This window comes from Podarcis muralis, chromosome 3 (assembly GCF_964188315.1).
Source record: "Podarcis muralis chromosome 3, rPodMur119.hap1.1, whole genome shotgun sequence".
In the NCBI taxonomy this organism is placed as follows: Eukaryota; Metazoa; Chordata; class Lepidosauria; order Squamata; family Lacertidae; genus Podarcis; species Podarcis muralis.
Window position 1 is genome coordinate 17,547,860 of NC_135657.1, and position 16,594 is coordinate 17,564,453.

Here is a 16,594-nt window from a genome sequence, read left to right on the forward strand (position 1 = left end):
ATTGTTATTAAGGAAATGATTATTTTTCTCCTTCCAACAAAGTACGGCAGAAAAGTTGCCCAAATATAAACAGTTGACACATTAAACCTAACAATAATTTCATAATGATCTGTCCATGTATTTCTAATAGTATAACCAAATCAGTAATTTTTGATATAACTGTAAAAACTACTCTAAAAAATTATTATTCCAAAAATGAAACCTTCATCTGGTTGTAAATATTAAGATTATACCAGCAAGAATGAGTGTTTCTGTAAAAAAAAAAGATTTAAATCAAGTCTTACTGACTAGTGATTTAAATCGGGATTTAAATCGATTTGATTTAAATCAAATCCACCCTGTGGGAAACTAAAAGTTTTGGGCGTGCAGACACTTGTACAATTCTCTGGGTTGTGGCTCTCAAGTTATCATCGGGTAAATTACCTGAAAAGCTTCTCTGGGGTCAAAGATACACCCTGGGCGCATTCACAAATGTCATTTAAGGCAGGAACCACTGGTGCTAAATTTACTGTTTTGAATTCTGTCCTGACCTGTTCACCTCTAGTGCTGATGTACAAGTCACTTCTCCACGCAGAAGTGACTCATCTGCTCCTTCCTCTTGGGTTTTCATCTAAACTGCCCAGAAACGACCCTGTGCCAATTATGTATCTTTCCGGTGATCACATAATTACAGATAAAAGGCAGTCAAATTATGAAAAAGGAATCCTTTAGCTTTGAGTTCCTAGATATGGATGAACAGAACATCCTAAAGACACACTGGGCTGGCTTCCAAGTTCAGAAGCATCATATGGACACTCAGCCAATTTGGAATAGTTTGAGATGTTGCTCTTTTGCAGCCAAAATTATCTAACATACAGATAACCCACATTTATTCCCAGCATTCCTGGATCCTTTTCATGCACACATATATACATCCCTTTATTTCTCATCGCTCAATGACTTGCAGTTGAATGTGTGAACAGACTGCACTGAAGAGTGTTGGGTTTGAGGCGATGTGAGGCAACAGGAAAGTTCTGAATGTGACATTAGATCTGTGATGGCTCATTCACACATGCAAATCATTCCTTGTCTCTGTATACATCAGATGATGAACATGCATGCTTGAATTTGCAAATCAGAGATATTTCACCAGTTTGCACCACTTATCTGCCTGGGTTTACAAATGCAAAAATGAGCCCGAGGCCTGCCAAAACATTATTTAACTTGGTCCTTAGAACAGAGTATGTACCACTTTTCCGGGCTTTGTCGTATATCCTACAGTAGATACTGGGCTATAAAGTGGAGGTCTCAAATTAAGCTGCCAGCACAAAACGGTCCTTGCTTAACTTTTGGCCTTTGCCCCTACAGGATGGTAGATTTGGGCTTGTTTTTCTCCCTGATGTTTTTGTATTATCTGCTGCTTCCTGTTTCTATTTTAATATTTTACTTGCTGCTTTTATTGAATTGTTGACATAAGCTGCCTTGGATGCTTCTATGACTCTTAGAAGACATCTGAAGGCAGCCCTGTATATGGAAGCTTTTAATGTTTGATGTTTTACTGTGTTTTTATATTTTGCTGGAAGCCTCCCAGAGTGGCGGGGGCAACCCAGTGAGACGGGCTGCATATAATTAATACAAGGGGAAAGGGACAGGGAGGGAAGAAGAAATAAAAATCAAAGCTCAGGCACAAGTTTCTAAACGGTTGTTCCTATAATGACCAGCTGGCGCACAGTTCAAGGGCAGAAGGAATAGGCTGGTATAGCAGATATAGAACTGAAATTTTGTTTGTTGTTTAGTCGTTTAGTCATGTCCGACTCTTCGTGACCCCATGGACCAGAGCACACCAGGCACTCCTGTCTTCCACTGCCTCCCGCAGTTTGGTCAAACTCATGCTGGTAGCTTCAAGAACACTATCCAACCATCTCGTCCTCTGTCATCCCCTTCTCCTTGTGCCCTCAATCTTTCCCAACATCAGGGTCTTTTCCAGGGAGTCTTCTCTTCACATGAGGTAGCCAAAGTATTGGAGTCTCAGCTTCAGGATCTGTCCTTCCAGGGAGCACTCCTCCAGCACCATAATTCAAAAGCATCAATTCTTCGGCGATCAGCCTTCTTTATGGTCCAGCTCTCACTTCCATACATCACTACTGGGAAAACCATAGCTTTAACTATACAGACCTTTGTTGGCAAGGTGATGTCTCTGCTTTTTAAGATGCTGTCTAGGTTTGCCATTGCTTTTCTCCCAAGAAGCAGGCGTCTTTTAATTTCGCAGCTGCTGTCACCATCTGCAGTGATCATGGAGCCCAAGAAAGTAAAATCTCTCACTGCCTCCATTTCTTCCCCTTCTATTTGGCCAGGAGGTAATGGGCCCAGTGGCCATGATCTTCGTTTTTTTGATGTTGAGCTTCAGACCATATTTTGCACTCTCCTCTTTCACCCTCATTAAAAGGTTCTTTAATCCCTCCTCACTTTCTGCCATCAATGTTGTGTCATCTGCATATCTGAGGTTGTTGATATTTCTTCCGGCAATCTTAATTCCGGCTAGGGATTCATCCAACTCAGGACAATTATATAAGTGCTCAAATCTCTGTTCAGTCGCAAAGCATGGTGAGTGAACTTGAACCACTCACCATTTAGCAGCCTGACCTACTTCACGGGGTTGTTGTGAGGACATTGCCCTCATGTCCTTGGAGGAAGGGTGGAAATATAAACGACAACAGCTCAATATTAATTAACCTCCCTCTGGATAGAACGAGATATTTTTAAAACGTTTCATATCGTATCAGGCAATTCAGTAGCTGCGATTATGGAACGCTTTAAATTACTTTTGGAAAGATTGAAACCCCATTTAACAACAGTGATACATAGCTCCGCTACAAAGAGGGCAAAGGACGGAGCTAGCTGGTTTGACCTGGAGTGCAGGCAAACAAGGAGACAAACGAGAACAGCCTATCGGAGATACAGGAAATCAGGGACTGCCCTCCTACTTAACGCTTATATTTATCTGAGACAGTCTTACAAACAATTACTAAGGAGAAAGAAATTGGAAGCTGAAAGAGCCGCTTGGCACAGTTTGGTTAAGGCATCGCACGAGAAAGATACTACTTGCTTTTGGCGAACCATATCTGGTCTACTGGACCAGGAGCGTACTAATTCCATCTGTACAGTGGAACCAATGGAGTGGTTGCGCCATTTTCAATCTTTGTTCTATGACCAGGAAGCCCAACATTACAAACTATGCATTCAATTGGAGGACCTACCTCATTGGCCACCAGTAACTGCGAAGGAAGTTGAGAATTTAATCGCACAATTAAAGAACAACAAGGCCCCAGGGAATGATTACATTCCTGCCGAACTTCTGAAGTCCAACATTGGCTGGTGGGCCCCCCTGCTGGCGTCTTTATTTTCTTGGATCGACTCAACGGGTTTACTCCCAGATGGTTGGACTGAGGCAATAATTATCCCAATTTATAAAAAAGGACCCATGACAGACCCGGCGAGTTATAGACCAATCAGCCTTCTGCCTATACCCAGCAAACTATATGCCAAACATCTTTATACCAAGCTAACTAGCTGGCTGGAAACTGAAGCTATTCTAGCGGAAGAGCAAGCGGGTTTCAGGCAAGGCAGATCCACCATAGACCATTGCTTCACCCTAGCCTATTTAATTGACAAATATGCCAAAAAATCCCGTGGGGTGTTATATGCAGCCTTTATCGATCTAAAGGCTGCTTTCGATTCAATTCCACGTGTAAGACTCTGGGATAAATTGAGCACATCAAGTATAGACAAAAGACTATTATTTCTGATCAGCTGTTTATATAAAGACACGGTGCTGCATGTAAGAACTTCGTTAAATGGCCATCTTATAGGACCAGTTCCTGTCAGTAAGGGGGTCAAGCAAGGTTGCATCCTGGCCCCAGTTCTTTTCAACATCTACATCAATGATATGGTTAACTGTTTGTCATCTCCGGACTTCCACGCCCCCAAACTGGCTGACAAAGCAATATCAGTGCTTTTGTACGCTGACGATGCGATACTCCTATCTCGAACAAGAATAGGCTTAAATAGGCTCATAGGTGAATTCTCAGCATACTGTAGGAGAGAGCAACTTGCAATAAACTATCAGAAAACCAAAATTATGGTTTTTGCAAGGAAACACAGACAGTACAGCTGGAGGATGGATAACCAGACAATTGAACAAGTCAAAGCCTTCAAATATCTGGGTATCGTTTTCCAGTCGACCGGGTCCTGGGATGTCCATCAAAAATGTGCCAAAGAAAAAGCAGCTCAAAGTATCAAGATGCTGTCCCGCTTCTTCTACACGAAGGGGGGCAGATACATCCCAGCAGCCCTTGAAGTTTTTCAAGCAAAACCTCTGGCACAGTTACTGTACGGGGCGCAAATCTGGACGGGGAACCACTGCTCCAGTCTTGAAACTGTCCAGTCTAAATTTCTAAGGCAGATATTCGGCGTCCCCTCCTGTGTTCCAAACGCAGCATTACGACTCGAGGCCTGCCTTCCATCTGTGGAAACTCGGACCTGGCAGAGAACATTCAACTATTGGCTTCGTCTTAATCTGAATCCACCTGGTCTACTGCCTCTAGTAATGCAAGACCCTCACAAAAGCAAGTGGTTCAAAACTGTGCATCAAAAACTCCTTACATGCGGTCTGCACTCACAGTCCCTACTATCAATGGGCCTCACTAAAGCAAAGAGTCTAATAGGCCAGCGCCTGAAAGACATTGAACGACAAAACAACCTGACTATCTTAAAGAAACTGTGCCCATGGTATACCTACTTTCCCCCTTCTCATTTTGACTCTCCAGCTTCATATTTGTCTAAACTAACCATCCCAAAATACAGACGTGCCTTTACATTGGCTAGATGGGATGTTCTTCCCTCTGCTGTACTCGAAGGTCGTTACCAAAAGACTCCATTTGAAAAACGACTCTGCCCATGTGGAGATGGTAACACGGAAACAGTGTCCCACGTCCTTCTTTCTTGCCCCCTTTACAAAGACCTAAGGAATGAGATTATTACTCCACTCATTCTCTCCAACCCCGGCCGTTCACCAGACATTACACTGTATTTTCTATTATCTGATACGGATAGTCAGATAACAGAGAAGGTCGCGAGGTACATCGAGAGAGCTGCGAAATTGAGGGCCACCGTCTGAGTGACAGACTTGTTCATCCGACGGACCACCTTTTGCCTGTTCTTTTCTTCCTTTTATCTTTATTTTCACTTTTAACTCTTGTACAGCTGTGGCCTGTTGGCTTTGCTAATAAAGTTTTGATTTGATTTGATTTCATCATTTGGCCAGGCAGCACCTTATAATTTGCACTGTTTCAATTTGGCTACTGTTCTTGTCAACTAAAATACTGAAGTATTGATTGATTCAACATGATTTCCTGTCTGGAAGTGACGGACATGAATTACATGCTTTGTGGAAATTCCTGTATTGGTATACTGGTTCCCTAACCCTTAGTGATGAATGCAAGTGAAACACCTTGCCCATCCTCTCTGTTCCTGCCAACTTTCAACAGGGGATTTGTGAAAATGGGTGTTCACCTCACTGTGTGCCAGTCATCACATACAGTAGCTGCAATTTGGTCATCCAGCCGCAAGTGCAGCTTCACAAGCACATCATAGCATTTCAGCGGAAACGATACAAACTTGGAATTCAGAGAAAGAGGAGTTCAGGAATGCAAAAATGTTTCTTATAGTCTAGTTCTGCCCTCTCCTCTAAAGGGCTATTGATTCTGGCTGCAGGTTTCTTATTGTTGTAGCAGAAATTATCCAAGACACACAAAGAGCAATAACACGACTAACACATTTGCAAAGCTATTCAAACTGGATGAGGGACTGCATGTTGAGATTCCCTCCCCCCCATTTATATTACATAGATTATTGCTTATTAAGTGCCTAGTTGGTACCAGGTGACTGACTATATGTACTCCCATCCTGTACCACTAGTGTAATTTCCACGCAGTGGTTGTGGGTAGTCTTGCTTTGTGGGGCAATCTTGTTTTGGGAGACAAGTACATTGAATTATGATTCCTAAGTGCTGCACAAACACTCCAGCTCTTGGGAGGAAAACCGGAAGAAAATGACGATGCTATGAAGGGGAGGTGTGGGGAGGGATGTGTCGCCCGCTCCTCACAATTCAAGGCACAGACAGTGTCCAGTTATATGAGCCCAAGACACCTGCAGAGCACAAGGCCATCACAACAGCCATCAACTGTTGTGCTTGCTAGGATAAGAATCACATTCTGCCCCCCACCCCCACCCCCACATTACACAACACAGTGCAACTAGCTTGGGGAAAAGGCAATCTCTGCCATAGGATTATGATCCTCAGGGGAAATGTCCAAATGCGTAAAGCTGCACATGAAAAACCGTGTAGAAAGGCCTTTCGGAAACAGCCTTCCTTACAGGGAAGGGGTGGTCTTCCAGGGCGAGAAGCTGGGAGAAGAATAGGAAGAGAGCTGGGTGAGAGCTGGGAGGGCTCACCTTTTTCTGTCTGGGACAAAAGTTAAGATATACCTGTGAGGAAGGACTTTGCATTCTTCCATCTCTTTCTTTTTGGTTGTTGCTGTTTTGTTTTTGTTTAGATTGGTTTGTTTTTCTATCGTGTTATGAAAAGTCTTAATAAAATTTCATAGATGGCTCAATGGCTTGGAATAAGGCAGCTTCCAAAAAAAAAAAAAAAAGGAACAGCCTTCCTTGTGAGGCTGGCAAACGGTAAATATTTTAAAGCAATTAAATAATTATAATAACTGTATTAAGCATAAAATACAGGGGGGGGGGGGTCAACGCCATCAGATTATTTTAGTGCCTTTGCCAAAGCTAAGGGAAGCTTTATTCAGGACTGCGGAAATGATACTAGAAAGACGGCTAAGACGGTCATAAAGGAAGTCCACAGGCAAGTTGTTGTTTTTTAAAAGAAAAGAAAATCTGGGCCCACTTCAAGTTTTGAAAATAAACCAAGCACATTTTTAAATCATTTAGGGGGTGAGACTTGTTTAACAAGCTTAGCAGTCTCAGGGCAAGTTAACAGGCTGCATACACATCACATGACATCGAGTTTCAGTATTCACCCAGGCTATGAGACACATGTAGTACAAGCCCAGCAATGAGTCAGTCTTGGGGCAGTATCCAAACCCAGCTCAAGGATCTGTGGTATGATCAGAAATGTTCCTCTCAAGGACAGCCTCTGTGAGCCGAGCCCCTGGAATGCAGAAATGGCAAGAATGCTTGGGTGGCAGAAGACGTTAATTAGCATTAGTCAGTTTTGGTCCTGCCTTGCCTTGCACAGAAAAGGGTTTTCTTTTAAAAAAAGAAAATGTGGCGTACGTAATGCTATATTAAGTAAACATCACTAAAGCTGGCCTTAATGAACTTTGGAGGAAGAAAGAGATGAATGTGTGTTAATTTGTAACTTTCAAGGCTGCGCTCCTATCACACTTACTTAGGAGTCCCATTGAACCCAGTGGGAGATTTGAGTACAGGTTCCAGCAAGGGATGGGGAATCTGCAGCCAGTGTTCGAAACTACCACTGTCTAGGAGCATTTTGCAACAGGGAATTTCATGAGCACGAGCCGTTTCTGAACTCTGGGCACAGATCTGCACCTAAGATTTCAGATTAAAACTGCAGAGTGGAAGGAAAGGAGAACCTTTTTCTGCCTCCCCACTTCCAGCTACTCTCTGAAGATGGGAGAAGAGACCCTCTTAAAGAATATTAGGGGGTGGGCAGGGGAAGGACTGGACCCTGTCAAAAATGAACATAATATTTTAGCTGCAGTTCACTCATTTTCAGTTTTGTATTCTTGTTATATAAAGCGCGCCGAGACATTCTGTTGTTGTGCCCACAACCTAGGTTTAAGGTACCATTTAACTCCGAGCTTTCTTATCTCAGTTTCTAACACTGTATTGCAGTCTTCTAATTGTGAAGACTCCAATTCCCATCATCTCCAACCATTGGCCACGCTGTCTTGGACTGATGGGAGCTGAATGACATCTGGAGGGCTACAGGTTCCCCCTCCTTAGTTGAAGATGCAACAGATAGTCAGTTGAGAGCATTAGCCAAGGCTCTGAGTAAATCTCACTGATATTGTGATCCTGGTGTACAGCCAAGTTGCCTGTTGCAATTCAGATTTCCTCTTGCTAGACTTCCCACGCCCCACCCCCCCAAAAAAAATGGTGGAAAAAAACTGTTTCTGTTGGCAAAGAATGTGAAATCTGGAAAATGTTGCAGATGCATTTGCAATTATGTGCTTCTGATATAAAGAAATGTAGTATTATTGTGAAATGAATACTGTTAAACTGAATCGTTATCTGCTATACTTAGTTCCTTTAAGCTTTAGCTTTATGGGGAAGTATTGGCAGGCACTAGGGAAATAACAGCAGCAGGAGAGGAGTGAGAGCCAGGAGATACGTCACCATGGCCAGCATCCAGAGCGCCCCAATGTGGGAGCAGAAAACACTTCCAATTGTGTGTTTGGGAAGACGGGCTGTTGATCCTCCTCCAGTTTCATCTGTTCCACCAATACATCATTTACAGCTCTCCCTGGAGTGGCTCAGGACGGGGGGAGGGGGGAGAGAAAGGGGAATGGTGGCCTGAGGTGGGAAAGGGGGGTCTCGGGAAAGCATCTCTCTCATCCTCAGTTCCCTGTATGTTAAACAGGAGCAACTGCAAACTAGCATTCAGGACTGGTGTGTGGACCACCATAATAAAGAATATGAATTTGAAATGCTTAGGAGCTGAAGCAGCTGCCATACAACTTTGAGGGGGGAAACCTGGCAATGCAACTTAATATTTTAAATGCTCCCCCAAAAGTCAAGGTAAGTAGCACAGTTCTAAATGCCAACACAGGAAGCAAATGCATCCTCAGGAAGAACTGGAAATGTCTCTTATCTTAAACCCTGGAGAGCTTCTTCGAATCTGCATAGGCAACGCTGGTCTAGTTAGAAAAATTGCCTAACTTGCTATAGGACAGCTTCCTAAACTGAAAAAGGCTGCCATATTTTCACAGCAATCGTTTGGTGGCGCAGCAATCTTCAGTATTTGGGGGCCCTTGAGTAACAGACAAGCAGCGACCCACCAAAGCATGCAAACTAAGAGCACACTCAAAAAGTCTTCTCCGCCAGGTGACCTATATGAAGCAAGCCACATGCCAATCTCTGTTTAAAAAAACCTCCCCTACCAACTCTCAGCAGTTTAACTAATGGGCAGCTTCATTATTCCCCTGCTGCATCTTACTTACACAGGGCTAGTTAAGATGAAACGACCACAAGCCTTTGTCTGACGGTTACAGCCATCTTCCAAATACCTCCTCAGCCTACCTTGTGGCAGCATCAAGAGCCTGGCATCTGCACTGGCACCTTGCTGCCTTCTGGAACTGGCAGCATTCTGGGGAACGTGTGTGGTTATTTGTCCAAACATATGATTCCTACAATGTGATGGCTGCAATCAAATACCCATCAGGTCTACACAGACTTTGCATTGCAAATTGTCTGTCACAAGGGCAGCCGTACAGAGGAGACACGTGGCAAGTGCCAGGAAGCTGCATCTGATCTTTCACACCTATTTCTGAATAATATTCATCAGATTTGTACTGTAGGTGAAGCATGAAATGGCTCATGAATGCTATTGAGTAGTACCATATGAGGGACACTCAAAACCAAGCATCCCTGTGTTGTTACATCATCAGCTTTGATTGCTGAAATTTCTGGAGTTAACCGATGCAACACATTTTTTCACCTCTGGCAGATAACTTGCGGAAGGCAAAACCAAGCAGGCAGAGCCATTGTGGTGTAATGGTTAGAGTGTCAGGCTAGGGCTGGGTTCAAATCCCAACTCAGCCATGAAGCTCACTGGGTGACCTTGAGCCAGTCACTCTCTCTCTCTCAGCGTAACTCAACTGACAGGATTGTTGTGAGGATCAGATATGTGAGAAGGGGGAAGACCTATGTATGCCACATTGAGCTCTTTGGAGGAAGGTGGGATATAAATGCAATAAACACATAATAAACCAACCCTGTGAATTTGATGTATCTTTATATTTTTCACCTCCCCAAATCACAAAGCAAACTTACTTGGAGGAAACTGGAAGTCCGCTTGAGTCAAAAAGTTTTAGAAATGCCCAGCCACAGCTTAGTTCTCCTCTCTCACCTGTTGACTAGAAAATAAGGTGGATGAAACTAATTATCCAGGTTGCTAAAATGTAAAACGGTTGGACATAATCAGCCCTTGGGTCCATCTGCTCCACTCTTCCCACACTATCTGTGTTAGGTGTGCAGCTGAAGCAACAATGGCAGGCTCTCCTTCCTTCCCCCCTGCCATCACCCTAGGAATAATCAATGGCTGCCACTCAAAGCTAGGTGGGTTTGATTGTACCAATAAATGCAGCTAAAGGAATGGAATTGGTTTAGTGGTTGCAGCTATCGGCAAGGCAATCAAGCTTGCATACACAGATAGCCCTGTTTTGTATTTTCTTCATGCAGTCCTCAGGGACTGGTCATCTCTACAATAATAGAGCACTGGGTTCAGTGGCTAACCAGAGAGAAACAAGGCCATCCAATAAAACCAAATGTTGGGAAAATTCAGGACAGACAAAACAAAGTGCTACTTCACACAGTGCACAGTTAAAATATGTTGCAATGGCCATCATCGTGGATGGTTTTTAAAGAGGACTAGACAAATTCATGGAGGGAGAGGCTATCAATGGCTACCAGTTATGATTACAATAGGACAGTTGGAGGCAGTCTGCCTCAGGATACCAGTTTGTGGGAACAGCAAATGCAGAGAGCACTACTGCACTCCAGTCCTGCTTGTGGGCAGGGGCGAAGGAAGGGGGTGCAGTGGGGGTGGTCTGCCCCGGATGTCACCCCTGAAGGGTGTGACAAAATGTCGGGCGGTACTCACCGGAGACTGCAGCATGCACATCTGTTTGCTGCCTCCCCCCCCCCAGCTGTAGGGCAGCTGAGTGGGAGAAGGCAGGCAGACTCCAGAGGCCCCACGGTGTACCCCATCCCTATGGGTGGCTTGCGTCACCCCAGGCACCTGAGTGGCTTCTTCCACCACTGCTTGTAGGCTTACCACAGGTACCTAGTGAGCTACTTTAAGAACAAGATGCTGGACTCAATGTGCATTTGGCCCAGTGCAGCAGGGCTGCTCTTATGTTCTTAATGTGCGTGCCCTTCAATATTTCATGAGCTACCCCAAAAAGGAAGGTAAAAAAATATAGGCTGGTAGTCTTCACCATCCCTTTCACTTTTGTCTTATCAAATAAATTTGATTTATTAATCTTAACCTCAAGTATACACAGCTTAACGATCAGCCAGCCCAATCACCAAGCAGGAGAATGGCAATTCATACTAATAAATTATGTGCCAGTCCTAATGGGAGGTTGGCATTCTTGTGATACTGAAACTGACTTCTACTTCATTCCTGTGGTTTATGATGCCAAGCTCTTTGTATATAAAAGAAATACCAGCAGACAGCCTGTCTTCTAATAGTTTCATGCACTGAATCACCTGTGAGAACTTACATTCCGAATGTAAGTGATCCCAAGTTCAAATAATATGCCTATGTCCGGAGATGGGGAATTGGATCTAATAAAACAATCACCGTCAAGCAGGCACGGTAAGATGCCAGTCACCTAAAAATGTAAAAAAAGAAGCAGCAGCAAATATATCTAAGCATTTTATTTCAAGATTCTCTTGAAACACCAATAGAATTCCTCCATTTCCTTTCAGAAATAAACTATTAAATTAAATCACAAGCATCACCAACAATCTCTATCTTTTCATGCCACCAAGTTTTGTATGAGTAGTCAGCGAGCTACACAACAACCAGGAGGGCATTGTGTTTTATTTTCCACAAAGACATAAGCACCAGCTTCCAAAGAAGATCCATTTTGCAGTGTCCTTCTTATCTGAAGGCAGCTCCTCTTGAAGCGTTCTTCCCTTGTTCAAACTCTAAACTGGTGCTCCAAGCAAGCAAAGCTCAGCTTAATAAGAGAGGTTTCAGCACCTCTTCAATGCCTCCCTTTCACTCAACAAATTCCCCCTGTACATGAACTGTGACAAGCTAAGGACAAAATTAGATCTGATGAAGAATGGATGGATGCTGTCAAAAATGGCAACCCTGTGAGTTCTCTTCACCACTAATGTGTGGCAATGGAAATGCACCATGCACTTTTCCTCGCTGGCTGCTGTTGGGGCAGGGAGGGTACTCACAATGTCATAACATCATGGTTTTCCACTGCTATATGTGGATCAAAGAGAAACAAGCAAATATACCCAGAGATAAACAATTTAACCATGCTTCAGGGGTATCCAGTAAAGTTAATACTGAGATGCAATATAATTTCAAAACAGGGGCAAATTCATATTTGAAGCATTTGCCTGCAGACAGCTGCTTCTGGAGCCCCAGAAGCTCCCACTTGCTTTGTGATTTCAACACTGATTCAGAAGAAACACTGCCATCTGCTGAACAATCCATGGCACTTCCTTCAGCACATACAAGTAACTTTGTGATTATTTAGTGCCAAATGCAAAGCAAGTGAGTGGAATTCAATTTGAGCGACAGTGATGAGCATGGGTAGGCAAACTAAGGCCCGGGGGCCGGGGCCAGCCCAATCGCCTTCTCAATCCAGCCCGCGGACGGTTGGGGAATCGGCGTGTTTTTACAAGAGTAGAATGTGTCCTTTTATTTAAAATGCATCTCTGGGTTATTTGTGGGGCCTGCCTGGTGTTTTTACATGAGTAGAATATGTGCTTTTATTTAAAATGCATCTCTGGGTAATTTGTGGGGCATAGGAATTCGTTCAATTTTTTTTTCCAAAATATAGTCCAGCCCCCCACAAGGTCTGAGGGACAGTGGACCGGCCCCCTGCTGAAAAAGTTTGCTGACCCCTGGTGATGAGGGTGGGGGATTAATACCCTGAGCAGCTTTCCTGTTCCAAATTATTCCCCGGTGCTATTTGTTCATCTTATTCTTAGCACAGCAAATAGGAGATGGGAGGAGAATTCAGATGAGTAAACCTTTTGCCCTTCCTTCTCCAACGCTCTGACCCTCTACCCAGGCTGCTTTTTTATTTTTGTAAAAAAGAAAGAAAGAAACAGCAAATGAATTTCCCGTGTCTTATCTAGTTTGATCCTCAAGTCAGCAGGATTTTATCAATACAGTTCCAAGAAGTGGTTGCCAGAGGTCAAACCTCATAGCACTTAAATTCATTATGTTTGGCAACTGAGATCTTGGCATGTGTTGCTATGGCTCAGTTCCCCCTCCTCTAAATCACAACTAATGCTTAACTAGCATTTTGGTTAATTATTATTATTATTAATTTTTTTTGGCAGGGAGGAAGATTATTATCAGATTGCGCTAGAATTAATTGTACATACTACAGATCACAATCCTGCAAAGTTATGCAAAATTTACCAGGTCAAATCTATCAATAATCTCCGTATTCTTACCCGTGGAGAAAACGTCCATGTTTTGGGATTTTTAGGTTGCCAAGTAGCTCTAACTGTATGAATATTACTCAGTATCTAAAATGAGAAAATAATTAACATTTGAATACAGCAGTGTAGATTAACGCAATGAAGAATGGGAAACTATTTCATTACAAGATCAGCTTATGTTTGAATCACCAACCTTCACCTTCTTTAGCTCATGAAATTTAGAAATATGATCACTGAATCCAGCATAATGTGATAGGAGTTTTATGGTCTTAGATATATGGTAATGTTCATAACTGCACATACATAGGTCAGCACAGGAAGACCAACCTGGAACCATTTTGATTTCTAAACTGACCAAATGTTTTCTCTGCAAGGTCAAACTGGAAAAGTCTCCCCATTGTCTCTTTCCTCACAAATCCTGTCTTAAGGACACATTTAAGATATGAATAGGGTGTGAGCCTGTGACCTGGCCCAGGAAATAAGTATTTTACCACTACAAAATAATGGCCAGGCTCCCCAGGAAATCCAATCAAGTAACTTGCCAGACAGGAGATAAACTGCGACAGGAGAAAAACAACATGCAAATGTTCTGTTTTAGACCGCCTTTTCTGGGATGTATCTGATGGGTGGTCTTAGGTTACACCCCTTCTGTGATGTATGCATAATGTTTCTGGGGGTGGTCTTGATCTAGAGGATGGGAATTTCAAAAGTCTTTATAAGCCCTTGCACAGCATTTTTGTGGGTCCTCCTCTTTTCCTGCATGTAAGGGGAGCACCCTGTTGCAACAGATCAATAAAGATCAGGCTTACTAGCTGCTTTGCTTCTCAATATTCTCTGGTTGCCCTCTCTTATTCTCTCCTACCAATAGGGAACCTATGTAAGGACTCTATATGGGCTCTTGGATACCCCATAAGGGGAAAGGGCATATTTTTATTTACAACACTATCACAAACTAATGCTTTCACTCTGCAATGGAGAACAATGCAAATCCTGGTTTTGAGAATCACTAGGTACATGTTCAAGAGTGTTGTAACAATCAGGTCTATTATCCATCAGCTCTCTGATAAGGAGGGATGGCAGACTAATCAACTTATTTGACATTGAGGGTAGTGTGCAACATCTATTGAAATTAATGAACCTAACTTAGCCATGTTCATTAATTTCAGTGAGTCAATTTTGAGTTAAATTTCATGGACTACTACCCTAAATATGTCAATGCTGCACATGGGTTATATACAGATAAATATCATGCAATGCTGCAGATATAAGATAGGATAGCCAGAAAGGAGAAGTCTGGAATACTTTCTCAGGTACAAATTAACTGAAGCCTGATAAGCTTTTAAAATGCAGAACAAAGAACAGTATGCAAATAAGTTATAGGCAGCAACTGTTTAAATCCTCCACAAAATAGCAGTTGACAACTGAGTAGACACATGCTTCCTGTTTCATAAATGTGATCAAGATATTGGAAGAAGTTCAAATTTTAACCACTCAGGTTAAGTGATTTGTAGAACTCACTCTGTTACCGTCAAAAAGGCAGAGTCGAACATGTCTACTCAGGACTTGTATGCTCATTCCAGGAAAAGGAATCTCTTTACAGTTCCATAGGGTCACAATCAGTGATAGCCGAGTAGGCCTTGACTGAATCTGAAAGAAAGGGGGCGGGGACCAGAGTTTTACATTTTACAGCTACATTTACTTCATAATATGTTATTGCATAATACGTTTTCTCCAATTTCCCCATTTTCTGCTACCCTAAAGAGAGTTGATCTGGCTTTTATTGAGAGCAAATACTTACAGTGCCTTTTTCCGGGTTCCACACTAGATCTCGGAAAGAAAGATTGGAAGGTGTGAGCTCAGGTTGTAAGAAGTAAGAAGCCCGAAACTGAACTCCTGGAAGAACAATGCTTATTTTTAGTGTGTTTATTTTCCCATCTCCCTTTATCTTGGTTATCTTCAATGGAATTTGCAAGTAAGTAACTTTATGACTTCAGCAGTAGCACAATTACAGACTGACATCCTAATCTTAAACATATTGACTTGGTGATAAATCTTATCTTGCTCTTCTTGCTCTGTCTCGCTCTTCTTGCCAGAATATTAGTGTTTTGCCAGAAGATTAGTGTGCATATATCATTCTGATATATGTCGCTGAGCACAATGGAGAAGAGGGGAAATGCCTTTTCCAGGGCTGCGCATACTGGAGGACGCCCGGAGTTTCAAGGGCGTTTTTCCAAATAGAAAAGAGGCATTTTAAAACATTTTTAAAGATTTCTGCCACCACTGTATCATGGACTGACTGGATGCAGAGGAGTGGTGGGAGATACCAGCTGGGGAACCCCCAAGGGAAGAAGGCTCAGAGCCAGGGGATTGGTGGTGGGACAACAATGAGTGGACAGAGGGAAAAGAGGGAGGAGAAACTGAAGCAGTAACAGGGTTTAGTGAGCAGGAAGAGGCTGTGGCAGACAGCAGTCCAGACTCAGAGGTAGAAGCAGAAGCTAGAGGGGGGGCAAGAAACAGAGACGAGTCAGGCTGCTGAAGACGCCGGGGGTCTCCCCCTCCCTCCCCTCTGGGCTCCCAGAATCTGAAGTGGTATAGAAAAGGCGGAGAAAATACAGGCAAGATGAAGGAACCTCAGACTGCCTGGGAAGGAATTGGGGGAGTAGGTGACTTAGAGACCTTCAGTCCTGGAAACTGTTTCGTTGGGGCAAGGTCTAGTTGCTGTGCCCACTAGGCATGAGCTGTTTGTTTCTTTGACTAAATAGTTAATTTCACTGACACCTTGTGATCTATTGCTGACCTGCTCCAATACCCACCCTGACACACTGCTATCCAGAACTTAAAGAAATGAAAAATGCAATAAAAATATTTATTTCATAAAAATACCCCACTTGGCTAAAAAAAACCCCTCACAAATACAATTACAACATTCTGCCATCAGAACTTTGGTCACCTCCCAATAAATGTTCACACTTCCTAAAATAAACTTCCTTCATACCTTGGGAGCTCTGGGTTTAATAGAGTAGTTTTACAAAACTCCTACCTTCTTCCAAGAGCTGTGCAAGTGTTGAAGGTCGGAATCCTGCAGGAACTGCTCCCATAGTTGTCAGTGCATCTAAAGTATTATTCTATTAAGAAGAGAGATAAT

General features: G+C 43.0%; 1 protein-coding gene across 7 annotated transcripts in view; it reads right to left on the reverse strand.

Moving 5' to 3' along the window:
• NPHP1 (nephrocystin 1) overlaps positions 1–16,594 on the reverse strand; it is a 32,553-nt gene that overhangs the window by 9,066 nt on the left and 6,893 nt on the right. For all 7 annotated transcript variants that reach the window (XR_013392117.1, XR_013392116.1, XR_013392115.1 and 4 more), the window contains 6 exons: positions 16,490–16,574; positions 15,248–15,342; positions 14,968–15,096; positions 13,462–13,536; positions 11,532–11,642; positions 10,078–10,160 (listed from right to left, as the gene is read on the reverse strand). Coding sequence is in view for 4 of the 7 variants with exons in the window: in XM_028724941.2 (XP_028580774.2) it covers positions 10,078–10,160; positions 11,532–11,642; positions 13,462–13,536; positions 14,968–15,096; positions 15,248–15,342; positions 16,490–16,574 (578 nt within the window). In the remaining 3 variants the exon portion in view is untranslated. The remainder of the gene's footprint in view (positions 1–10,077; positions 10,161–11,531; positions 11,643–13,461; positions 13,537–14,967; positions 15,097–15,247; positions 15,343–16,489; positions 16,575–16,594) is intronic.